The sequence below is a fragment of the Apis mellifera genome, linkage group LG7, assembly GCF_003254395.2.
Source record: "Apis mellifera strain DH4 linkage group LG7, Amel_HAv3.1, whole genome shotgun sequence".
Taxonomy (NCBI): domain Eukaryota; kingdom Metazoa; phylum Arthropoda; class Insecta; order Hymenoptera; family Apidae; genus Apis; species Apis mellifera.
In genome coordinates this window covers 8,147,236-8,173,072 of record NC_037644.1, presented here as the reverse complement: position 1 = coordinate 8,173,072, position 25,837 = coordinate 8,147,236, and the positions used below count along the sequence as shown (strand labels likewise).

Genomic DNA, 25,837 nt, shown 5'->3' with positions numbered 1-25,837 from the left:
TTTCCCAATGCGACTTTCGGTTCCCGAGATATGATCGTGTAAAGAAGAGGATAATTTTTAGTCCTTTGTTATCTTCTTGTCGCGCATTCGCAGTTCCTACGTTACTTACCTTAAAACTTCGATCAAGTCCTATTGAAATTAGGAAAAATTTGAATCGTTACAACTTCGAAGTGGACGACTTCCGGTCAATGGATGAACGATCGTTAGAAGCGCCGAACCTTACCCTTTAAAACGCTTTTTTAATTTTTCCGATGCGACTTTCGGTTCTCGAGATATGATCGTGTAAAGAAAGGGATAATTTTTAGTCCTTTGTTATCTCCTTGTCGCGCATTTGCAGTTCCTACGTTACTTACTTTAAAACTTCGATCAAGTCCTATTGAAATTAGGAAAAATTTGAATCGTTACAATTTCGAAGTGAACGACTTCCGACCAATGGATGAAAGATCGTTAGAAGCGCCGAACCTTATCCTTTAAAACGCTTTTTTAATTTTTCCGATGCGACTTTCGGTTCCCGAGATATCGTCGTGTAAAGAAAAGGGTAATTTTTAATCGTTTACATCTTTGTCCTTTTCTCTTACTCGGGCCTCTCGCTCGCACCTCGTCTCACTGATCCACCCTAAACCCCAGATAAGCGACAGACGCGATTCCTGGAAAAACACGTGATTCCTAGAAGGACGCATTTCTAGGAAAAAATATAGATCATCATTTATAATTTCCGCACCGTCTTAAACGTCAACTCTGAATCCTTGTATCTCGGCAACCGATTGAGATATCGAGATGAAATAAAAAAGGATTTCAACGGTATGGTTTCCTCTATATTCTGACTGGATTTTGATGATAAAATTTTGAATCTTTTCTCGCGTTATTTTTTTTTTTTTTCTGTATGAAAAATTGAAGTTTCGTTCGTATCTTTGCATTAATATTTTGTCGAACAAAAATACAAATTTAAATATATAATCGTTATTCGTGAAGTTGAGATTTTATAAAATCTACGTGTCTCGACAAATTATTTTTTTCTTCTCAAGTATTATATCGTTTGTCTGTATAAAATAAACGGATGCTGTTAATCTAAATTTCTATACAAGACAATAATATAATACGAGGTATCACAGTTTCGTACCAATTAAAACACGAATGAAAACCAGTTCTTATAAAGTGTATATCTGTACAAAGATCTAGATAAAAACAGAATAAGCAACCAGGGCTGAATATTTTATCGATTGTCAACCTACATTTTCATGATATTTTTAAAGAGGATTCTTTTCCGCAACAGCAACGAAGCGGTTAATGACATCCCCGATAAAACTGTTTCGAAACATTGATTCTCATTTCGATAATACCAACAATAAGTTATATATAAATATTAAAATGATACTGGAATAATCTATATATTTAGAACGAATCAAATCCCAATTCGATATAATTAAAAATTAAAATTGTTAAAATTTATAAAAATTGCATTTTTTACTTTAATAACATACTCTTAAATATCATTATTAAAATTATATAAACTTAATGATTAACATCAACTTGTGAATTTATTTTTTCTAATATTAATTTTATAAATTTTTCACAACAATTTCTCTCCTCATGTAATTATACGATTTATAAAATTTGAAAATATTCATAATAAATTATATTTTTCTTAAAAAAATAACATTCTCCTTTCTATTATTCTAATAATAACATCTTCAATTATATTTAACGAATCAAAATATATCAAAATATTGAGATTTGTTAAGATTTATTAAAACGTGATATTTTCCTTAAAATACAATTGATAAATATTATTAATCCTCCATTTCATTTCACCCGTATCGTTAAATATCGTTTATTAAGAACGCGGAGTTAATCGATAAGTTTCTAACAACGAAAAATGGCCGTTAAATGAGCCGTACCATGGCCAAATTATAATTCCCTTTACCGTATCCCATTTACCATTTACGTTGACGGGAAATTCGAATGATGAATCATTTATGACCGTTCTGATTATAACTTCCCCGTTAATTGGATGATTCGTGATAATGATTCCCAATATGCCGCTAATGAAAGCCGCCACAGCGCGCCGCCATTTCTTTGCGTGGCGTCATTGCAATCGAATACGGCGACGCGATATCGGCACCCCCCCCCCCCCGTTACATTTCCTCCCCATTCGTTTATTAATAATCGCCATTACGGGCGAAACCGGTGAAACGAACGAAGAATTTTCGAAGGTTCGCCGATAAACGCTTGCCAATTACGGATTCGTATCAACAATTAACGAATTATCGAGAAATTTTTCTACATCTCGGGAAACGATCGCGTTTATCGTTATCAGTATGATTGGTTTATTAAATGGTTAAATTATATTTTTGGAATTGTTAAATATGTCCTTTTGATTGTTCTTTCTTGTTGTTCGAGACTTTTAAAAAATTGTATTTATTAAAATGTAATATTTGGTTGTTTATTTAATTGGAAAGGAGAAGTTGATATAGTTTATTTGGAGTGAAATATTAAGTAATCATTTAAAAAGCAATTATTTCGTCCAGAGTTTGATTGCGTCTATTTTCACTTCAAATCGAAAAAGCGAATTTATATTATAATTATTGTGATAAATGATGTGTAGTTATATTTTTAATTAAAGAAATTTTGTTAAAATTTGGATAGCACTTTTCAGAATACAGAAGTTTGCATTTTTGTAATGGATAAAAGATAATCATAATTATTTGAGAAATTATTTAAAAAGAATTATTTAAAATAAAATAATATAAGGTCAGATCAGGTAACATCTTTATAATTATTTTTTAAATAATTTATTTGAATAACAGATTCAAGTTTATCAAGGAAAAATCCTTTCAAAAGGAACGAATCTTTTCTTATTGTATTCAAAAACAATCCAGTTTATTTTTTCAGAAGAGTCAATCAACAATAAAGATTGAAAATTATGGGCAGAAAAATATTTTAATCAATCAATTACTAGACAATTAATATCAAAAATAAAATTTATCAGAAATCTGAGTGAATGAAAAATGGATATTGAATTGAGAAAGAACATCTTGTTCCTTGCTCTTCTTTCACACTGTCGTTTCACAACTCTGCTATTCGATGTGTTAACAATACCAGAGTTTGTTGTATTCCTAACGTTGCATAAAACACGAGGTGAAAAGAAGTACAGCAACTGTATAATAGTACCAGTGCTTATTTGGTTTGCAGAATAAATAGCTGTGTGCCGTAGATGCTATCATGAAATTTTCTCGAGCTTTCACAAATTTGCGTAAATTGATTCTTTTTCTATTTTTTCTGTTTATTAATTACAAAAACTGAATAATGCACAAGAGTAAAAGAGCACAAAAAGAAGTGACAATTTTATCGTTTTAATAATTGTAACAAAAGTTTTCAAAAAGTGTAAAAATAAAATAGATATATACCAACTGTAATTATATTATGTAAATTTTTCGTTCAAGATCAAATTTATCATGCTGGAATAATTTAGAAAAAAATATTAAATACATAATGATATCAAAGAAGAAATAACTCAAAAGAGTCAAAGGTAAAATAGAAATATCTCATTATTATTGTGATTACAAAATGAGTGTCATGAACCAATGGATAGTTCCAAATTATTGTTAAAGTTAATTAATTAGTTCTGAGACCCTAAACTTATCTTGATAAATGGAAGATTGATAAGATGATGACATAGGTCAGCAGGAGAGAATAGTCTTGAGGGAATTGCTCTCTGAACATTAGATTTATGGCACATTAGATTATGGCACATTGACAACAAGATAACAAACGTTGAATCGTTTATAATAAAGATTCAGAAATTTGAATGAATCAAATTTTATTCTATTTTCTAATTTTAAACAAAGGAAATATTAGGACCCTATCTCTTTTTGTCTCTTTTTTAATATGACTCCCATCAACTATTATATATTATAATATTATATATTTATAATTAACAATTGAATGAATCAAATTTTATTGTATTTTATAACTTTAAACAAAGGAAATATTAGAACCCCAAGTCTTCTTGTCTCTCTTTCAATATGATTCTCATCAACTATTATATATTATAATATTATATATTTGTAATTAACAACTGAATGAATCATTGTATTTTATTTTTAACTACTAAACAAAGGAAATATCTCTTTTTGTTGTCTCTCTTCCAATAATGACTCCAATCAACGTGTCAACTATTATATATTATAATATATATTTATAATTAACAATTGAATGAATCAAATTTTATTCTATTTTTTAACTTTAAACAAAGGAAACATTAAGACTCTCTTTTTATCTCTTTTTCAATATGACTTCCTTCAACTATTATATATTATATATTTACAATTAACAATTGAATGAATCAAATTTTATTGTATTTTCTATCTTTAAACAAAGGAAACATTAGACTCCATCTGTTTTTGTTGTCTCTCTTTCAATAATGATTCCCATCAACTATTATATATTATAATATTATATATTTACAATTAACAACTGAATGAATCATTGCATTTTATTTTTAACTATTATAAACAAAGCAAACATCTCTTTTTGTTGTCTCTCTTCCAATAATGATTCCAATCAACGTGTCAACTATTATATAATATTATACATTTACAATTAAAATCATCGTATTTTATTTTTAACTTTAAATAAAGGACTCCATCTTGCCTTGCTATCTCTCTTCCAATAATGATTCCAGCCAACTATATTGTCACCTATATTTTAATAAATAATGCTCATATTCATTCAAAAGAAACTATTCATTAAAAAATAATAATAAAGAATAATCAATAAACAGAAGAGATTTTTCTAAAAATATATAAGAAATTAATTAAAATTCTTTACATAAATTTATATAAAATTTACAAAATGATATGATAAACAAAAATCTCCTCTATATAAAAACTCATCTTTTTTCCTAATCAATCATATCAGGCAATCTAAAAATCGAGAGAATAGAAAAAGACTCGAAAATAAAACGCCAATACTGCAATTGTCGCGAAAATTCCACGAGCAACACTTGGTTATATATCCTATCGATAAAGATCCAAGAGTCACAGTGATCGCAATGGCGGTTTCGTGATCACACGGCGAAATAAAATTGGCAAAACCGGGTCGAAATACGATCCTGTCTCGCTTTTGTTGTCCCCTTCAGAATCGCGATTCCGTGCACGTATCCGCGATACACGATGGCGGAACAGCGAGAGTTCGTATAAAGTGTATCTGTGTGTGTGTGTTTGTGTGTTTATGTGTTTGTGTACCGTGTTCCTCGAAACTGGCTATATTGTCCGTTCTGTCCGCAACCGATGCAAGGAAATTCAAGAATGAAAGGAGAATTAAGATTCATACGTTCATGTAGACCGTCATATCGATAACTAAATTACGTCTATTTTCGAAAAGTTATATATCTATATCTGTTGTGAGTTTCAATCAATCATAAACTGTTGTAAACATGAAGCGACATTTTTGTATTTATAAAGTTTGAGAATTATAATACTTTTAGTAGATTGTGAATATTCTATGAAGCTGATATACAATAGTATAATATTAATATTAATAATTAGTATTTATAAATATTTGAAATTAAAATTTTGTTATCTATAGTTTTGATTTTTGTGTTTATAAAGTTGTCTTGTTCTAATTTTTTGAAAATTATAATATTTTTAGATTATGAATATTTTATAAAGTTGATAGGAATATTATAGTATTAGTATTAGTATTCATAAATATTTGAAATTGAAATTTTGTTATCTATAGTTTTGATTTTTGTGTTTATAAAGTTGTCTTGTTCTAATTTTTTGAAAATTATAATATTTTTAAATTATGAATATTTTATGAAGTTGATAGGAATATTATAGTATTAGTATTAGTATTAGTATTCATAAATATTTGAAATTGAAATTTTGTTATCTATAGTTTTGATTTTTGTGTTTATAAAATTGTCTTGTTCTAATTTTTTGAAAATTATAATAATCAAATTTTTAGATTATGAAGATAGATTATGAATATTCTATGAAGTTGATAGGAATATTATAGTATTAGTATTAGTATTCATAAATATTCAAAATTAAAATTTTGTTATCTATTTCAGTTTCTACTTATTTTAGATTTTTGTGTTTATAAAGTTGTTTTGTTCTAATTTTTTGAGAATCTATTCTATTTTATCTTTCTATCTATTTCAGATTTTTGTATTTACAAAGTTGTTCTAATTTTTTGAGAATTATAATAATCAGGTTTTCAATAGATTATGAATATTTTATGAAGCTGATATACAATACTATAGTATTATTAATATTTATAAATATTTGAAATTAAAATTTTGTTATAGTTTTGATTTTTGTGTTTATAAAATTGTCTTGTTCTAATTTTTTGAGAATTATAATAATCAGTTTTTCAGATTATGAATATTCTATGAAGTTGATAGGAATTAAAATTTTGTTATCTATTTTAGTTTCGATTTTTGTATTTCTAAAGTTTCTAATTTTTTGAGAATTATAACAGGTTTTCAGTAGACTATGAATATTCTATGAAGCTGATGTGAAAACTATAGCAAACTCATAAATATTGGAAATTAAAATTTTGTTATCTATGATTTATCTTCTTTTCTCTATCATCCCTCCAAATTTCAGTAACAGATTTCTCTCGTATAAGAGTTGGACATTAATCCGTTGAAAAAGTAATTAGTTAAAAATTTCGAATAAAGTTACTTGAAGTAATTACACATTAAAAATAAGTGAATAATTTTATCATTTATTCTATAGCTATTATAATTGATCCGCTTTTCATATGGCCATTTTGAACAATAAATTATTGAAATAACTTATCAAAGTAACTTCATTCCTAATTTCAACTATTAAATTTTGCCTATCACTGAACACATAAATTATCATCGTTTTCATACTATTAATGATTTAAATTCTTCCAAAAGCGATATTTTTAATAATATGATATTCTAAAAATTTTTTAAATATTAAATACAAAAATAATTGTTTATTATATCCATAAGTATAAATTATATAATCTATCTTTAATAATTTCTTAATATTTATCATTCAATAATCAATTAAATTATATACAACACTATTAAATCTCAAAAATTGATACAAGAGATATGAAATAATTGAATAATTAAAATTACAAATAACAAATTCTTTCGAAATCCTGATCACAAAATTAATAACATAATAATTTTAATATTCTACAATAAAGAAATATCTTCCATCACATTTTCCTTGAAACGAACTCAATGAACTGAATTATTTTCTCCAACGATACCAGAGCCATCAAAATAAATAAATAAAAAAATAAAAAAATAAAAAAATAAAAATGAAAGATAAGATGCAAAAGAAGTAGCACAATACCAAAAGAAAAAGAAGGATTCAAAGAGACGAATGTTAAGGAGAAGGAAGGAAAATTTCGCGACTCTCGCAACGCAACGTTGAGGAGAAGCCCGTCCAAGGTTGTTCAGAATCAGAGATGTCAGAAGCGCGGGGGGAGGGAAGAGCGGATGCTCTTTGGACGGAAGAGGAAGCTCTCCTCTGGTCCGTCGAGTCGAAATTACCGTGTGTTGCACGGGAGGAGACGTATGCGTGGCGTCGCGCATGATAAAACGCGTTGTATCCTTGACCTCGGCGTTGAATTACAGTCGTCACGTTGCTTTCCGTCTTCTTCCTCTTTTTCTCTTCTCTTTTCTTCTCGCTTCCTGCTCCAATCCGGATTCACGGTGGAATAGCGCCCTCCTTTCTTGCGGTTTTTATCACGGGGTGGAACTATTTTAAAGTTTAAAAATTATTCGAATTTTTAATCTAATTTATCGCAACCCAAATATTAACATCAGCGTGGTTTTTTGTTCGAATGATAACAAATTATAATTTTCTTTGTCAATTGTGAACACGTTTTGAGGGAAAAAATAGATATTGGAGAAGAAAAATAAGTTCTTGTAGTTGAACAAATGTAAATTATCTATTTCTGTTTTTCTCTTGTATTTGTATCATTGTGAAATTGAAAAAGAATGAGGAAAAACATTTATTTTCTATGAAATAAATGTTTCGAATGAATTAATATAAAAAATTATAATTTATACTAATATAAATAGTAATACATTATCTGTTTATAAAATTGAAAATTAAATTGTAATAATTAAATAGAATACTCAAGTAATAAATTTTTAAAGAACAATTAATGATAATATATTCAATTGTTGGAATAGAAGATTTTTATTCAAAATTTAATATCTCTCCATTCTATGCATCCAAATTTATATTTTATCCTGCAGAAACTCTAGCTTAATTTTAATTTAATTTTAATAATCACACAAACAAAAAAATATATAATAGTGTTGTATATAATTTAATTAATTATTGAATGATAAATATTAAGAAATTATTAAAGATAGATTATATATATTTTATACTTATGGATAATATAGTGAACAATTATTTTTGTATTTAATATTTAAACAATTTTTTAAGTATAATAAAAATCTGATTTTTAACACGCATCTAGAATTACAGAATAATGAACAGGAAATAGTAAATGATACACGATTCATACATTTAATTTAATAAGTGTTCGCAAACTCATCAGTTATGAAACAACGTGTTGGCGGCAAGAACCGACTTTAAATCGAAGGAGTTTCGGAAATTTTAACACGAAAATCGAAAACCGAAGGAGGCGTTTATCGAAAGGCAAATTTACTAAGGAGGAGTTAAACAATCCGTTCAAGTTTCCAACTTGCTATTTTAACTGTGAGAAACGTTCCATCGACTTGAAAATCGATCTGCGAATGATCGATCCTTCGCGGAACGGAGGCAACGACAGAGCCAACCGTGTTTCAGCTCGGATCGAATGAAAAGGTTTCTTTGAAGGATCGTAGTTCGGGATAGGCAACTTCCTACCCTTTGTATCGTAACCATTTGTCCATGAGTAACAATGTAGTCGGTTGGCAACCGTGTCTCTGAGTCTGAAAACTTAATCGGAGAAAATTTGGAAATAAATAGGAAACGTAAACAAAATTTCTTCCCTTTATAATAAATTAAATGAATGGGATTTTATCGTGATATAATATATGCAATAATCTAATTTGATATTCAACAATAGATGATAAAATGATAAAATTGTAGTTTGATCCTTTCCAATGAGAAAATTCAAAATTTTCTTCCTTTTTATAATGATCACGTGATTTTTACCGACCAAAGATTACAATTTTATCGATCAAGGTACTCTTGAAACTATTCTAGTTGAAAAGAAATAGGCTATTGGATTTTATAATTTGAAGGATCGTCGAACGAGTTTTAATGGCAGTTTCTGGCAAAAGAAAAAAAAATTAGGACGAGTCATAATATTCGACAATTTTTTTTAAGTAAAATTTTATCAATTATCAATATATTTTTCACATATACATTGTTAATAATATTAAATTCTGAATGTTTGAAAATTATTCAAAAATAAATTATTAACGATCCTCAGAAATATTATCTTGTAGTCAATGAAATTCTTGTTATGAATTAACAACTAGTTTGGAAATTGTTCATCATTAATCTTGGTATTATTCTCTATATCCATGCTGTGGATATTTAACGATTAAACGCGTTATGTATCCGCATTGTGGTTCCTTAATGAAAAAGGATCTCTCCAACTCGTGTACTTGCTTAGCTTCCCTCTTTAGAAGGACAACAGAGAGAAGTTGGAAGAGAATTCGCAACAAACACTTAACGTGCGTAACTGCTACACCTCTCTCAACACTTACTCTCTTGTGAGCTTTAAAAATTAAATTTAAACTTTGTGACGTGACAACTCGTATAAACAAACTGCACATTATATTTTATTATTATTCCTTCATCCAGTTGGCAGGTAAATATTTATATATAATCTTAATGTATTTAATTGTTTAAAATTTGTGTTAAAATTTAATAAAGTTAAGAAAATCACACAATTTCTATTTATCAAAAAATTATTCCTTTATTCTTATTATTTTTAATAAGTAACTGTTTGTCAATCTAATGTTTATCTAATCATTTAAAATTTGTGTATACAATAAGATTATCATTTTGTACAATTTGAAACGATGGAAATTATTTCATTTATTTTTCTATAATAGGATATCTAATGTCCTAGTTTTTTCTATTAAATTTTACAATTCTAAATTTCACCTAAAATCAATAAATTTAATTATAAATTAAATTTCTTATATAAATTTTATTGGAATAAATTAATTTACAAATCAAGTTTAACCTTTATTGTTGGCACTTGTATTTATCTTTACTAAAGATAGATCTTGGATGTTTTATTTTTGCAAGTTTTCATTTGATACTAATTTGTGTTTTTCTTTTTATTGTTAAAATATTTCTCGTTGAAGAAAATATTTATATTAAAAAATTTCTCTACTAGTTGAATGAATTATTATTCGTTAAAATTCGAGGAGACGTAGCAGGATTAAAAACTTAAATTTTCGTTCATTAAATTTAAAAAAAATTCAAACGAGAGTTATATAAATTATTCTTTAATGATATTTGTTTTCCTCTCGATTAATGTTCATTATCCAATATTAATCGATCGATTATAAGATAGTTTCTAAGAAAAAACAGAAATTTTTGTCTCGTTGCTCATTTCAAAACAAAATGGCGTCTAACAACGAACGATTTAAATAAAATAAAGAATTTATTTAACATAAATTCTTATAAATTTGTGTTATAAAAAATATTCCTTGCGTTCGAAAAATTATGAAACACGTACATTCTTTCTAATATAATAATTCTTAAGTGATAAATATTTTCGAGTATATAAAGATATCGATCTCTCGATAATAAGATTAATGTTAACAATATACATTACATATACTCAATTATGATTTAATTATAAACATTTATATAGAATTACGATACAGCTGTCACACAGCTGCTTGCTTTTATTGCCAATAATTAATTAATTAATATCTTCAATCGTTCCCGATTAAATAAAATATGCAACGTGATATTCTCCTGTAATATAATCCGATATAACAATATCCCATATGAAATCATTACGTGACAATAAGAAACGTAACGTGATATAAATCTAACCCTCTAATTTAAATTTACTACAATTTAAATCGTGATAAATATATTTATTAAAATTATTACAATTTTTTTATCGAAGAGAAATAATACCTTCATAAATTGCAACTTTACTTTAAAAAAATTTAAAAAACATATTTCAATCTCCATTCCTTTCTTATTTGTACGTGCACGTTATGTCTCGATTTCTCTCTAAAAATAAATACACAACATCCTCTTCTTACTATTTTCATTCATTAAAAATTCATTAAAAAACGAGAGTTATAGCAAATTATCCTTTAATGATGTTTGTTTTAATTTATTAATTTTCGATTAATATATACTCTCGATTAATTTATTAATTTTCACATTTTACATAAAATATTATTTCACATCATTTTCATTTTAAATCTCTTCTTAAAACCGTGTTATCCATCGTCATTGATATAACACTTGTACTTCTTGCAAAGTTTATTTAAATATATGTATATATAAATATTTTATTCCAAATAAAAATAAATATTACAAAAAAAAGAAAAAACAAATATATATTTATATTTTATAAAATAAATAATATATTTAAAAAATATTTATAAATATTATAATTTAATTAAATTTATGTTAAAATTTTATATTATAATAAATATAATTATAAATAAAATTATATGAATAAATGGATAAATAAAAATTAAATTTAATTATATAAATATTATTATTTATTAATAAGTTATAATAAATAGATTAATTAGTTATATTATTAAAAATTGTTATTTTTAAATAAATTATATTGTAATTTTTAAATTAATTATATTAATTGATTATATATAAAATATAAGATTTATTAAAAATTTAAGTAAAATTATAATTAATAGAGAATTCTGAAACAATAAATGAAAGTTTTATTCGGAGATTAATTTTAATAAAGATAAATATGAGTGCCAGCTATAGCGGTTGAAAACTTGATTTATAAATTAATTTTTTCTAATATAGATTTAAATTGTAATATTTAATAATTAAATTTATTGATTTTAGAATTAATTGATAATAATTATCTATAATTTTTTTTTCGTTAAAAAATTTAGTAAAAAACTAGGATTAGATACCCTGTATTATAAAAAGGTAATTAATATATTAAGTTATTAAAATTAAATGATATGGCGGCTTTTTATATCTAATTAGAGATGCTTAATTCGATTAATTCGATAGAAATAAAAGATTGCTTTTAATAATCCCCCGATTAATTTTCGAATCGACTCGTTTCAGGAAAATGGCACGATACGATTTCGAGTGACGTTGGAAGACGAAGTGCCAGCCGGTCAACAACCGAACATAGTGGGCGTCGATGCATACGTGATCGTGCTCGACGACAACGACAATCCTCCCCGTTTCCTGAACGTGCCCTACGAGGCAGTAGCCGAGGAAGACCTCCCTGTCGGCTCCACCATTCTTTCGGGTATCAAAGTAATAGATCCTGACCTGTTGGGCGACACCATAGATCTGACCTGCGTCCCCCAGCCACAGGTGAGTCATTAATTAACTCGTTACACTGCTAATATCCCGCAGTATCGTTCACAACCGAGTCACGGATCCAACTTTCCTTTTCCTCTTTTCGTTTCGTGATCTTCGATATTAAATATCATTCGTAAAATTTTGGATACAGTTTTGGAACTGGTTTTTCCTTCTTCTAGGGAAGAATATTTTTGCACTTGTTCCATTTCGTCTCTAAAAATCTAGCTTTTAAATCGTATGACACGAGAAAGATACGAGTTAAGTTTAATTTTTAATATATCGGATTGATATACGATTTTCGAGTTTACTTTACAACTCGTGTACGAAGTGTATTCTTTATTTCAAATTGGTATCAAGTTTTTTGAAAATTTTGAAATGATATGAAATGAATAAATATTTTTTTGGTTTGTTTAAAAAAAATATATAAATATTGTAATTTTCTCCAGTGTTTTGTTAGAAGAGTTAAAAAAATTTGTATCTCTTTTTTAATCGACGCAGCTTAATATTGAAAAGGAAATATTCGTTCTGATTCAAAAATCAAGGGAATCGTGATATTATTAACATTCCAATCATTCAAAGTGAGATGGTTTATCATTTTTAAATTCTTATCAATTTTTTTGAAAATTTTGAAATGATATGAAATGAATATGATTTTGAAATGAATAAACTTTTTTGGTTTGTTTAAGGAAAATATATAAATATTGTAATTTTCTCAGTGTTTTGTTAAAAGAGTTAAAAAAATTTGTATCTCTTTTTTAATCGACGCAGCTTAATATTGAAAAGGAAATATTCATTCTGATTCAAAAATCAAGGGAATCGTGATGTTATTAACATTCCAATCATTGAAAGTGAGATGGTTTATCATTTTTGAATTTTTTTTTTTAAATAGAAACTGTTTCGATTCTATTTATAAAAAAAAGAAACACAAAAATTTTCGAATGATGATGAAAGTAAAAATGATACCTTTTTGTGTATGTATTAGAATATTGGGTTATATTGGTAAAAAAAAGGAATAAAATAAATCCTATCCAGTGAATAAAATTATTGAAATTAATTCTTTTTGAAAACGAAGAAATGTTAATTTTTAAAAACGATTTTAAAAACACGATGAAAAAAAAAAGGAGTATCGATTAATTCCATCAATTCTTCCTTACATTTAAAATTTAATCTTTACTATGAAAATCGAAACGTTAAATTTCACCAGAGCTTTCGCGCGGGAAAAATATTTTTCATCCAATAGTCACGAACAATTTAACTGCATCTACTGTTTCAATCATCGACAAATTCAAAATTGAATTTGCATATATATATTTATTTCATTATCCTCAACGAACTGTGCAAACTCATTTGGAAACTGAAACTAGGGGACAATTTCCACGACAAACTTTGTTTTTCATTGATAAAATAGTTCGTACGTTCAAATCAATTCGAAACTTGTACAATTACTTTTAATATACGTCTAATATTATTTACAGTACGTGATTTTTATATACATTATAGTAATAATATACATTATAGTAATAATATAAAATATAATGGCAAAATTCATATACACTTTTTGCAATTAATCTCAATTACTCAATTACTTTATTTCATGATTTCGTGTGTCAAAATAGTTGTTCCTTCGATAATCACATTATAATTTCACCTTTCACGAATAATTATTTTTGAAGGAATGCGACGTTTAAAAAAATTTTGATCTATCTTTGTGCCGTTTTCATGAAAAGTACAAAATCAAAAAGATCAAGTTAATCGACTTACGTTTAATTAATTCTAAACGCGAAACGTTAAAAATTCTCGACGAATAATTTAGATAGAGATACTTTTTTTCGTTTAATCGTCCCCTCGATTTTTTTTAATGCTCGATTTAATCAACTAACGATTACTTTTTTTTTCCTTTTCTTTTTTCTAAAGTTGTCGTGCCTGCATTTTATTTATATGGCGCGGAGAGAGTTTGCAGCGAATCGAGTTCGCGTGTAACATTTTCGAAACTCCCGCTTTTCACGTAACGAGGTTTTTAATTTTGAACAGCGCTGATTAAAAAGCAGCTTAACCTCTCGGTTCTTGCGAACGCTCCTTCGCCCCCCGAAATTACGTCACGTGTCAATTTATCGTGGAAAATATTTGCCAATTCGACGAATTCGATATTCGATATACAAAATTATTACATATCGATATATATCGATTGACATCGAATAAATATCGATTTTGAAAAATCGTTTTCCTCGTAAAAATGTCGTATTATTCGTACAGATTAATTAGTTTCGTGTAAATAATTACATTTTAATTAACTATTGTGAAAAAATAAAATTTACCAATTTTGTGGAATTACTGAATATTTTTCCAAAAAATTTCTGCAAATTGAAATTTTTAAGATCGTTCCATCGCATAATAAATAATTTGTATTTATTATTTATTTTATTATAAATAAAATTTTATTATTATTTTTTATAAATATATATCGATTTTGAAAAATCGTTTTCCTCGTAAGAATGTCGTATTACTCGTGCAGATTAATTAGTTTCGTGTAAATAATTACAATTTAATTAATTATTGTGAAAAAATAAAATTTACCAATTTTGTGGAATTACTGAATATTTTTCCAAAAAAATTTCTGCAAATTGAAATTTTTAAGATCGTTCCATCGCACTAATAAATAATTTGTACTTATTATTTATTTTATTATAAATAAAATTTTATATGAAAAAATAAAATTTACCAATTTTGTGGAATTATTGAATACTTTTCTAAAAAATTTCTGCAAATTGAAATTTTTAAGATTGTTCCATCGCACTAATAAATAATTTGTATTTATTATTTATTTTATTATAAATAGAATTTTATTATTATTTCTTATAAATCGTGCAGATTAATTAGTTTCGTGTAAATAATTACAAATTAATTAACTATTGTGAAAGAATAAAATTTATCAATTTTATGGAATTACTGAATATTTTTCCAAAAAAATTTCTCTTTCAAATTGAAATTTTTGGGACATCGTACTAATAAAAAAAAGTAATAATTTGTACTTATTTTTTATAAATAAATTATTATTTTTATATTTAAAATTATTATAAATAAAATTATAATCGAGATATATATATATGACAGTATATAGCGTTGTAATGTTGCAGTGGCCATGTTATAATTCGTGAAAAAGTTTTCAACAGTCGGTATCAATCGTAAATAATTTCGTTGCCAAAGAAAATATCAATGCTCGTTTTAATTTAATGCATAACGAAATCCGGTGGTAATCTCCTTCTTTCGTGCACGTTTTCGACGTCCAACCGGGAAGATTAATCGTCACGAGATAAATTCCTCCTACCTTCCTGCCTAGTGTCTGCGAAATTAATCTCGGGGACATTTGACTATTTAATAGGACGCGGTGCATATTCCCCGCTCTGTGTCCTCTGTAATATATTAATACGACAATATAAAGTCAACCGGTTCAGAAACTTCACCTCTTAATCGCTTGAATTTTCTATGCCGGCCGCCCCGCACAGGAATACGGAAGTATTCCTTTAAAACAGCTATTTCACGTCAAATCGGCTACACCCGAGATCCTCCTGCCCTCTATTATTTATTTTAGCAAGCTCTACGGCATTTATTGCGGCGCGGAAGGGAATTCATCTCTATGAAATTTCAATTTTACCGTTCGAGCGCGTACGTACGTAGGTATCTGGAAAAGTTGATTACGGGGTTTCTTTTTTTTTTTCATTCGTGTAAAAATAAACGATCGATTAATTTTTTTTTTCTTTTTTTTTGAAAATTGAAAGAGAAACGGGAAGTAATCGAATCGAATGTACATATATTTTCGAGATAAAATTTAAAAGTTTTTTTTTTCCTTACAAATATGAGAAATATTTTATATGAAGTTGAAATGTTGTTTGGTAATTAATCGATGTAATTATTTAGAGGGTTTTTTTGGTGGTTAATAAAATGAAAAGTCTATCGTAACTGTGATTTTGTTTCGAAGAAAAATAATGAATGAAAATAATTAAAGAATAAATTAAAGAATACTTTTAAAAATTTTCGATTTGTGACTAAATCCTTCCTTAAATGAATTACGTATGTTTAACACTTTAAAAGAACTTTAAAAGAAAGTAAATATCTTTTTTTTTTTTTTGATTTAATTAAAAAGGACAATGAATATTGTATTGATTTTAAATGACTAAATAAAAAATTAATAAGTAAAAATATTGTTATAAGAATAGAAATTAAAAAGACAAAATATGAAAAAGCAATATGTAAAAAATTGGATAATTTTTAAAATGTACTAAAACTATACTTTCGCAATATTAAAATTTCCATTATTGGTAAAGTAAATTCTTCTAAAGTGATTTCTTCCTTGATTTCACTTAATCAGAAGCCTTGTAATTAAGTACTTTCCATACATCGTTTAAACAACTTAAAAAAGACACATTTATAGAGAAAAGTTTTAATAATGTTTATTTTGACTTATGCTCTAAACAATTCGAAATTAATTAATCTTGCATAAATAAAAACTCGATAAGTGAATTCAAAAAAAATCTTTTTCAAAAAAAATCCAATAAAATTCCTCTATTTTATCCATTCAACAAATGTATTGAGGATTAGTGAACATTAAAAAATTACATGTTTTCAATATAAATATAGAAAGTATATTTTTATTGTAAATAATTTTTACAATAATACATTATTTTTATAATAATTCTAAACACAATTTTTTTTTTTTTTACAATTCCAATTTCTTCTTCTATACGATAATCCACTTTTTTCAGTGAGAGAAATACACTCTGTATACGTTATAAAAATAATATACATATATTTCTTTTTTAAAGAAAAAGCATTTTTTTTTCTCGTAAAAAACTTTAGGGAAAACACTTTTGACGTTAATTAATTACATGCTTTTTCGTGGAAGAGATTTCGTTGTAATTATTCTTCCTGTGATAAAAGAGACTAAAAGTAATATTGCTTCGAAAATATAAAAAACGTAAGAAAAATAGAAAAGAAAATAATATATTCTTTCGTGATCGTTACTGAAAGTCTGATTACTCATCCATAAAATATCCATTATTTATTATTCGCACAGATATAAAATTGATAAAGGAGAAATTTAAGCGAAAAAATTATGAATAAATTGAAAAGATATATAATTTTCTTCCATCTGATTAATTTCAATCAAAAATTCTTACAACAATATTGATTAACTGGATTAGTGGTTTTTAACCTATGATTTGTGAAGTCTTTACACGTAACTGAATATTTTAAGAAAGCTGTTTATTTATAAAAGAAATCTTTTTCTCTTTAAATTTAAAAATTATTAACGAACGAATATCATAAATATTCATATTCAGTATATTTAAGATATATAATATAATATTTATAATATATAATATTTATATTTGTATAATATATATATATTTATAATATTTATATTTATATAATATTTATTAAGATTTAAATTTCGACTTTTTACAACAATAAAAAATTATTTTAAGGATGATAAATTAAAGACTAAAAATTTCTGGATATGAATTAATAATATGAACTTCTTTGATTTGAAAGAGAACTTTGTTTTTGAATGGTTTCTTCTACTTACTCGAATTACCAAAGAGTGGAGTTGATTCCTTATAACTGTCTAGTTCCACAAAATTATCAGTTTACCATGCATTTAATTATGTAATATAATCCAAACTGAATACAAGTATGGATTCATTTGATAATCTTGATTTTTTATTAAATATTATACGTCCCCTATTACCAAACTGATTAAAAAATTGCAGATAAAATAAACATTTCAAAAAATAATAAATTGATCGTTTAATTTATGATTTATAATAAAAACTATTTTTTTTTATATTATTATTTCAATTTTATTTCTAAACAAAATAATAAATTATTCTCAAAATATACAATAATTTATTTTAAAAAATGTATATTTTATTGTATAATTTAAAAATATTTCAAAAAAAGCAAGTTTGATAAATAAAAGAAATCGAGAAATTTTATAAGAAGTGACATAAGCTCATAATTTGAAATTTTTCATCTTTCATGTTGACACGAGTTCTAATAACAAAAAAGGTCACAAACTTCTTGAAATATTATTTATATCGCGTGAAAACGTTGGTATCGTGTTCTAGGGTCGATAACGGAACATACTGCGGTCGGACTTTAAAACGATCAAATCGGGAGAAAAATAGCTGGCATATCGGGCATTTTGTTCGAAAAATATCCAATACGTTTATCACTCAAAATACGCGGAAATTATCTAGCCTTACCAGTTCTACGCGACGATCTCGAAGGATGGGGCTGGAATATTAGCACGAAGACGCATAACCTCTATGTCATATCCGCTCGATAAATTCATGGAGCCCGTTAGACGACCAATAAAACTGTAAAACCTTTTAACTAATGGCTCGCTGGCTTTACGGCAGCGAACTTTAATACCTCTTTTCGTTTTATACAGGCCGTGGAACGCGCCATGCCCTCGATCATTAAACGTAACTAATGTTTAAAACACACGTGTGTCGTTTATTTACAAAATAATCGAATTTTTGTTATTAAAAGCAAAGTCGATAAAGAGATAAGTTATCATCAGAGACAATTATCGACAGAGTTGATGTATAGAAATATTCCAGCATTTAAACTCGTGTTGTCTTTTTTCTTTTCTTTTTTTTTTTTTATTATTATTGATTCATCGAGAATGATTTAAATCAAAAATATTTGTTTTTTTAATCGCAATGTTTATGATATAAACTTAACTTAACCAGTTAAAAATAGTTACAATAAAATGTTGGATATTTGGAATATATATAATTAAATTAATAAATAATATATTTTCATTTGATTTATTTAAATCTCTATTTTAATTTTAATTTTCAGAAAAAATTGTTGAATCATCTTTTTTTTAAGACATTCTTTATAATATAAATGTTCATAAAACATCTTTAACAATATTATTACGTTTATAATTATTTTTAAGATATCCATAAGACATTTCTTATGGAAAAATATATATACTTATATATATATATACTATATTATATATATATATATACTATATTATATATATTATATTACTTATAATATATATATTAAATATATATACATAACTTACTTATTTGAAAAATATCTTTCGCTCAAAACATAATTATTATTATATTATATTTTTCGTACAATTAATATAATATGTATAATAATTCAGTGGAATAATTACAATTATAATGATTATAATTGACAATGTTTAAATCTTTACTTCCACAATTAATTTAATCTTCTAAACTCTGTCGTCTATCATCGTATCAATGCAATCATATCATTAAAAGATTTCACGATCTCTAAACGATTTTATCTTACGTAGGTAATACAGATAGATACATCACAAGACGTTATATGAGAACACACGTATAGACATTAAAAAACAACAAATTGATGCACTTTCAATATAATCATTTTGTTACAGTTTCTAGATGCTTGTGAAAAGTTTGGTATAGTGGATGTGGAGAAAAGACAGAATTCGTACACAGGCGCCCTCGTGTTACGTCAACCACTCGACTACAGAGAGAGACCCTTTTACCAACTACTGCTCAGGGCAAGCGTGAGTACTGCTCGAAAATTGGTTTTAATTATACCACAGCTACGCCAGAACCTCTAACCTTCACACTCGTCCTTAAGATAAATCTATTTACGACAAGACGCGCTTCTGGAAAGCATCTAGCTTGTTATTAGGCTGGATACGCTATTGTAAATCATACGAATTAATTCTAGAATTTCTGAACTAAGCGAAATAATTTCTATTTAACAGTGGAATTTCTTGTATGTATATAGATATATAAGATGTTCAGAAACTAGTCAGCGTTTTTTTCGTAAAGTAAATTAGGAAAAAATATTAAAGTAGGAAATTTTTCTACAAATTAACAGTGTGCATCAATTTTTCAAGAGAAAAATCTCGATCTTTAATTTTTTAAATATAATATCATATATGAAATATATGACAAAACGAATTCATTCGTGCACATGACCATGATTTTCAAGGTTATGTAAGATCAGGAATGAAGATGACATTTTGTCTTTTATCATGTAATATTATATTTATCGATATTTCTTGATATATTTACATTTTGTATTCGTAAATAAGAGATTCTATTACAAAACAATAAAAAAATTCGAAAAATAACAATAAGAAATTTACTAATAGTTTTGAAGAATGCGTTATTTTTTATCTATTAATCTAGGATATCTCGTTACTGCACTATTTCGTTATACTATCATTTATCATTGTCATCAGATACGAGCTCGAAAACAATGTTCCCAGCAATTGTACGGTGTTTAACACTTTCTTCTTCCTCGATATATCATAATGAAAAATGTTCCTATAATCTTTTTTTATCCCACTATAATCTCGAAAAATCACCTCCCAAGTAATTTATCCCCCAAAATACAAGAATAAAACAAGATCAGATCGGATTATTGAATTTAAAATGCTCTTTGACGCAGCCAGTTGCGAAACATGAAATTCAGTTTCCATTAATTTCCGCGAGCAAAATAGGAAGTGAATTCTTCGAAAGCGAATTTTCAACGAATTGCGAGAAAAAAATTTTTTCGAGGTTAATAACGTGATAACAAAAATGAGAGGACGCGTCATGTTTTTGATAAATTACAAATGTACCATCGTTCGATCTGAATGATTTTTTAATCTTATAATATTCCAATGTTATTATTATTTTTCTGTTGTCAAAATTATCCATTAGGTTAGGTTGTTCATTAAAAAGTTAACCTAATTATGAATATACAAACTTTAAGTTTAATTAAATTTCAGTTTAAATCAAAATTAAGTGAAAATTTATTTAATCGTTAATCGATGATTTGCATTGGATTTAGATTAGTTTCCTTTAATTAATTATCTGTAACAATAAACTTAATTAAAACTAATCTAATTTAATCTAACCTGAGTTTCAAAGGACGCAATGTTTTGTTAATAATTTTTTAACGAACAAATACTAAAATATATTTAAAACATAAATCAGATGATGTAAGATTGGAGGATGGTAATTATAAATAATTATCAATAATTATTATTATAAATAATTTTTATTAAATTTTTATATTTTCCCCCGATTTCTTCAACGAATGTCATTTTTTAAGCGTAATTTTTTGCTCTCTGTTTCTTAATAATTGTAAAATAAGTTTACCGTGAAGAGAAAAATGGGACAGTTAATTATCTTGGCCGCTAAAGAAGATATTTATGCTTCGAATGAGCAGGTAAATATGGCGAATTTAGGAAGTCTTCGTGGAGGTTGAAAACAGGTATGCGAGCCAAGGTTGAAAATTGATTTTAATTACGTAGTCTTGGAAATGACTTTGTGCCACTTTGAAGACCAAGTTTATTTATAGTTGAAAGTGCAATTATTGTAGTAATAACGTGTTTTCACAGGAAAAAACCTATCTTCTTTTACCAACCAAACAATTAGTTTTTAGTTAACAATTTAAAAGTCTGAACAAAATTTAATTGCAAATTTTATCAATTGTCAATGTATTTCTCACATACGTATTAATAATTTATGTATCGATACATAATATTTTATTATTTTTTATACTCTTATAGCCAGTAATTATTTCAATATGAAAATTGAAAATCTTTGGAGTTTATTTAAAACACTTGTATACAAATCACCAATATTTTTAATTGATTTAAAGGAAAATTCTAGTTATTTAGTAAAATTCAAAAATAAGGGATATAATAAAATAATACATGGAGCAAAATATAAATGCACGTTGTAATAAAAGCAAAGTACATATGTTTTAATAATTAAAAATACTATAATCATTAAATTTCACTTTAAAAGCATTAAAATTGCGAATTTTTTCAGCTAGAAACTATAAATACCATTTTTGTATTAACTTCAATTTTATTATCTCGCTTGTTCATAGAAATATTAATAAAAATATATATATATCAAATAAAAATTGAATGATTTTGAAGAGTGTATAATATCCTGCTGTTATTCATTTTTCTTCAATAGATTGATGCCTAAATATTTTGTGAAGTTGAAAAATAAATATTTTTTAATGCACCAATTGTCTTACAATCAAAGAAAACAATGTCCAACGCAGGGAATGAATTAACATCATGAACATTTTGAAAAGTTTCCCAATTCGTTCAACTTACACTTAATAAATAAATTTCGGGTGGAATTGAATTGACAGACAAAAATAATGGCGATTAAAATAATTGGTAGGAAAGCCAGGATCACAGGCTACGAATCATTTTTGTACAAGTGAATTTTCCTCGCAGGATGGGTTGAACAATGAGACCACAGGAGTGGAAATCAAGGTAGCAGACATTCAGAACAGTCCACCGGAATTTCTGGACTCGTTAACGGGTGTGGTACGGGAGGACGACCCCATTGGAACCTTGGTCATGACCGTCAAAGCCAGAGATGGCGATAGAGGAATGCCAAGAAAGATGATCTACGAATTAGTTACCAGTGAGTCGGATGCCATTTTCTTTTGCCAAGAATTATCTACTATATGCTTCAATTTATTTTTTCTATTTATTAAAATAATTAATCTGAGATTCTGTTTTTATTTTTATTTTTTTAAATATAAAAATAAGAAAAAGTTAAAATTAATTAATATGACAAAATATGAAGAAGAAAACAATAGAATAGAAAAATAGAATTGAATAGAAGAAGAATAGAAGAGAATAGAATTGAGAATAGAAAACAAAAGATTATTTAATTTTGGAAGTTTTTAAAATAGTGGAAATGAAATTGTATTAACTAATATGACAAAAAAATAAAAAAAAAGAAAGGAATAGTTAAAATCAAAAGACAAGAAAATAATTAATTTGTATAATTTCTCGAAAAATAAAAATGAAAATTAAAGTTAATCAACTAATATAAAAAATAATTTTATATTTTCCTTTTTTTTTTTACTTAGATCCATTCGACTATTTTCTATTGGACGATGAAACAGGTGAGCTGAGAACGGCGAAGCCGTTAAACAGGGAAGCATTAAAGGATTCGACGGGGGTGCTTACCTTGAAGGTGAGGGCGCGTGAATTGATCGACGGTATGCCAGGTAACGATAATCTGACAGTCTCTACGGCCGAGGCGACGGTGACAATCAAGGATGTCAACGACGAGCCACCTACTTTTAATCGTCGCGAATACAATATAGAAATTCCTGAGAATGTGCCTAATGGCACGCCTCTGCCTCATTTGGACATGACTGTCAAGGATCCCGATGTGGTGAGTAATTTTTAACAAAAATAAAATCAATTTCTGAAAAAGCCCATGTTTTAAATAAATAACTCGGAAAAGTTTATTATATTTATCTGAGTTTTGAGTATTCTGAATCAATGATAGCCATTGAAAATATCACTTGGAATTGTTGTATAAGCATTCTGTTAATTATTATTACAAATGTTTAAAAAAATCAGTAATTTGTGTTGTAATGAGTAATAGTGAGTAATTTTTAACAAAAATAAAATCAATTTCTGAAAAAGCCCATGTTTTAAATAAATAACTCGGAAAATTTTATTATATTTATCGATATCTGACTTTTGAGTATTCTGAATCAATGATAGCCATTGAAAATATCACTTGGAATTGTTGCATAAGCATTCTGTTAATTATTATTACAGATGTTTAAAAAAATCACTTATTTATGTGACATAAATAAAACATTAATAAAATATTTCAGCACAATAAACATAATTATATCTATAATCTATAATTTTAAACTTTATTATATTATATTTATATATATGATGTATATTATTTTTTACTTTTTAAATTTTTTTTTTATTGGAGATGCTCTAATGTCACAGTATCAGATATATTAACCGCCATTGATAAGAGTATATTATAATCAATTCTTCATCTATAATCAATTTATTATTTATTTGAAAAAAAAAATAAAGAACATAACCTTAATTGAAATGCATTATCTATCAAAATTTACGTTATTTGAAATTATTTTTAAGTTAAAAGTTTAAAATAAATTTCATTAAGTATAATTTAATATGAACAATTTATACAACTTCATTTGCAAACTTCATAAAATCACGTCGTTACAGGGCTTGAACTCGGTATTTTCTCTACGTTTAGAAGACATTACGGACGGTGCATTTACCATCGAACCGACTATGGCAACTGGAAGCACTTCCGTGAATATTCGCGTTGCAAATGGTTCGCTAGATTATGAGAATCCCAACCAACGCAAATTCATTATTCTGGTAAGTAAATAATCCTTTTTTATGCTTGAATTATATCCTTGCTTATATCTATCAATATGCTGTAAAAATAGAATTATACGATATACCATTGTTATCGTTCAGGTCGTTGCGGAAGAGGTCCATACAGATCCAAAACTTTCCTCCACGGCAACCGTGACTGTCTCTATCACAGACGCAAACGATAATTCACCCACTTTCAGTAATCCCACTTATACTGCTGTGGTACTGGAAACTGCACCTCCAGGGACGCCGGTTATAACGATCACTGCTAAAGATCGTGACAGCGGACGGTAAGAAATATCTCGAAATATTTTTCTGGAATTCCGAATTTTCCCGAATTCAAAAGTTTAATAAAAATATTGTATTTGCAGTTTTGGCACAGCTGGAATAGCTTATCAATTGCTTGGACAAGGTGCGCAACATTTTTCTGTTGACCGGAAATCTGGGATCATTACAGTGGCTCCGTGTGCAAATCCTGGAACATCACCTTGTTTAGATTACGAAGAACAAACGGAATATTTTCTTACATACAAGGTACATCATCGTCAAAATTATTTTACTTAGTTTATTAAAAAATAATTTTTTCGAAAAATTTTTCCCAAATTTTTCCAGAATTCGTAAATCTTTAAAACATCTACATGTATAATACATGTAAAACGTCTTTTAAGAAAATAATGTTATGAAAAGAATATTTTTACTAAAAATGTTTAGTATAAAATAAATAAAATAAATGATATTACGCAATATTAATGATTTTTCGGTAAATGGATGCATAAAGGTCATATGAAAGTAAAATTTAATTTTTTAAATAGAATTATAAAATTTTTAATGAATTAATTTGAGCAACTCGTTATTTTCTATAAAGAAAGCATGTAATAAGATATTGCTTTGCATACTTTTTATCTTGTATACAATAAATTTTACAAAGTTTTATAAGTTTTAATTTTTTCTAAAAAAATTCCTAAAAAAATTAATAGAAAATTAAAGTTGATCATATGATTTTTATGCATCTATTTACAGAAAAATTATTAACACTGCATAATTTATGTTGAATGCCTCGGATAAAACAAATATAAACAAGGAGAGC

General features: G+C 26.5%; 1 protein-coding gene across 1 annotated transcript in view; it reads left to right on the top strand.

The window, feature by feature from the left end:
* Positions 1 to 25,837, top strand: part of LOC409212 (cadherin-87A) — a 255,208-nt gene that overhangs the window by 221,363 nt on the left and 8,008 nt on the right. The window contains exons 5-11 of the mRNA XM_006562570.3: positions 12,282 to 12,539; positions 19,972 to 20,106; positions 22,804 to 22,996; positions 23,451 to 23,761; positions 24,592 to 24,750; positions 24,853 to 25,040; positions 25,122 to 25,284. Coding sequence (XP_006562633.1) covers positions 12,282 to 12,539; positions 19,972 to 20,106; positions 22,804 to 22,996; positions 23,451 to 23,761; positions 24,592 to 24,750; positions 24,853 to 25,040; positions 25,122 to 25,284 — 1,407 coding nt within the window. The remainder of the gene's footprint in view (positions 1 to 12,281; positions 12,540 to 19,971; positions 20,107 to 22,803; positions 22,997 to 23,450; positions 23,762 to 24,591; positions 24,751 to 24,852; positions 25,041 to 25,121; positions 25,285 to 25,837) is intronic.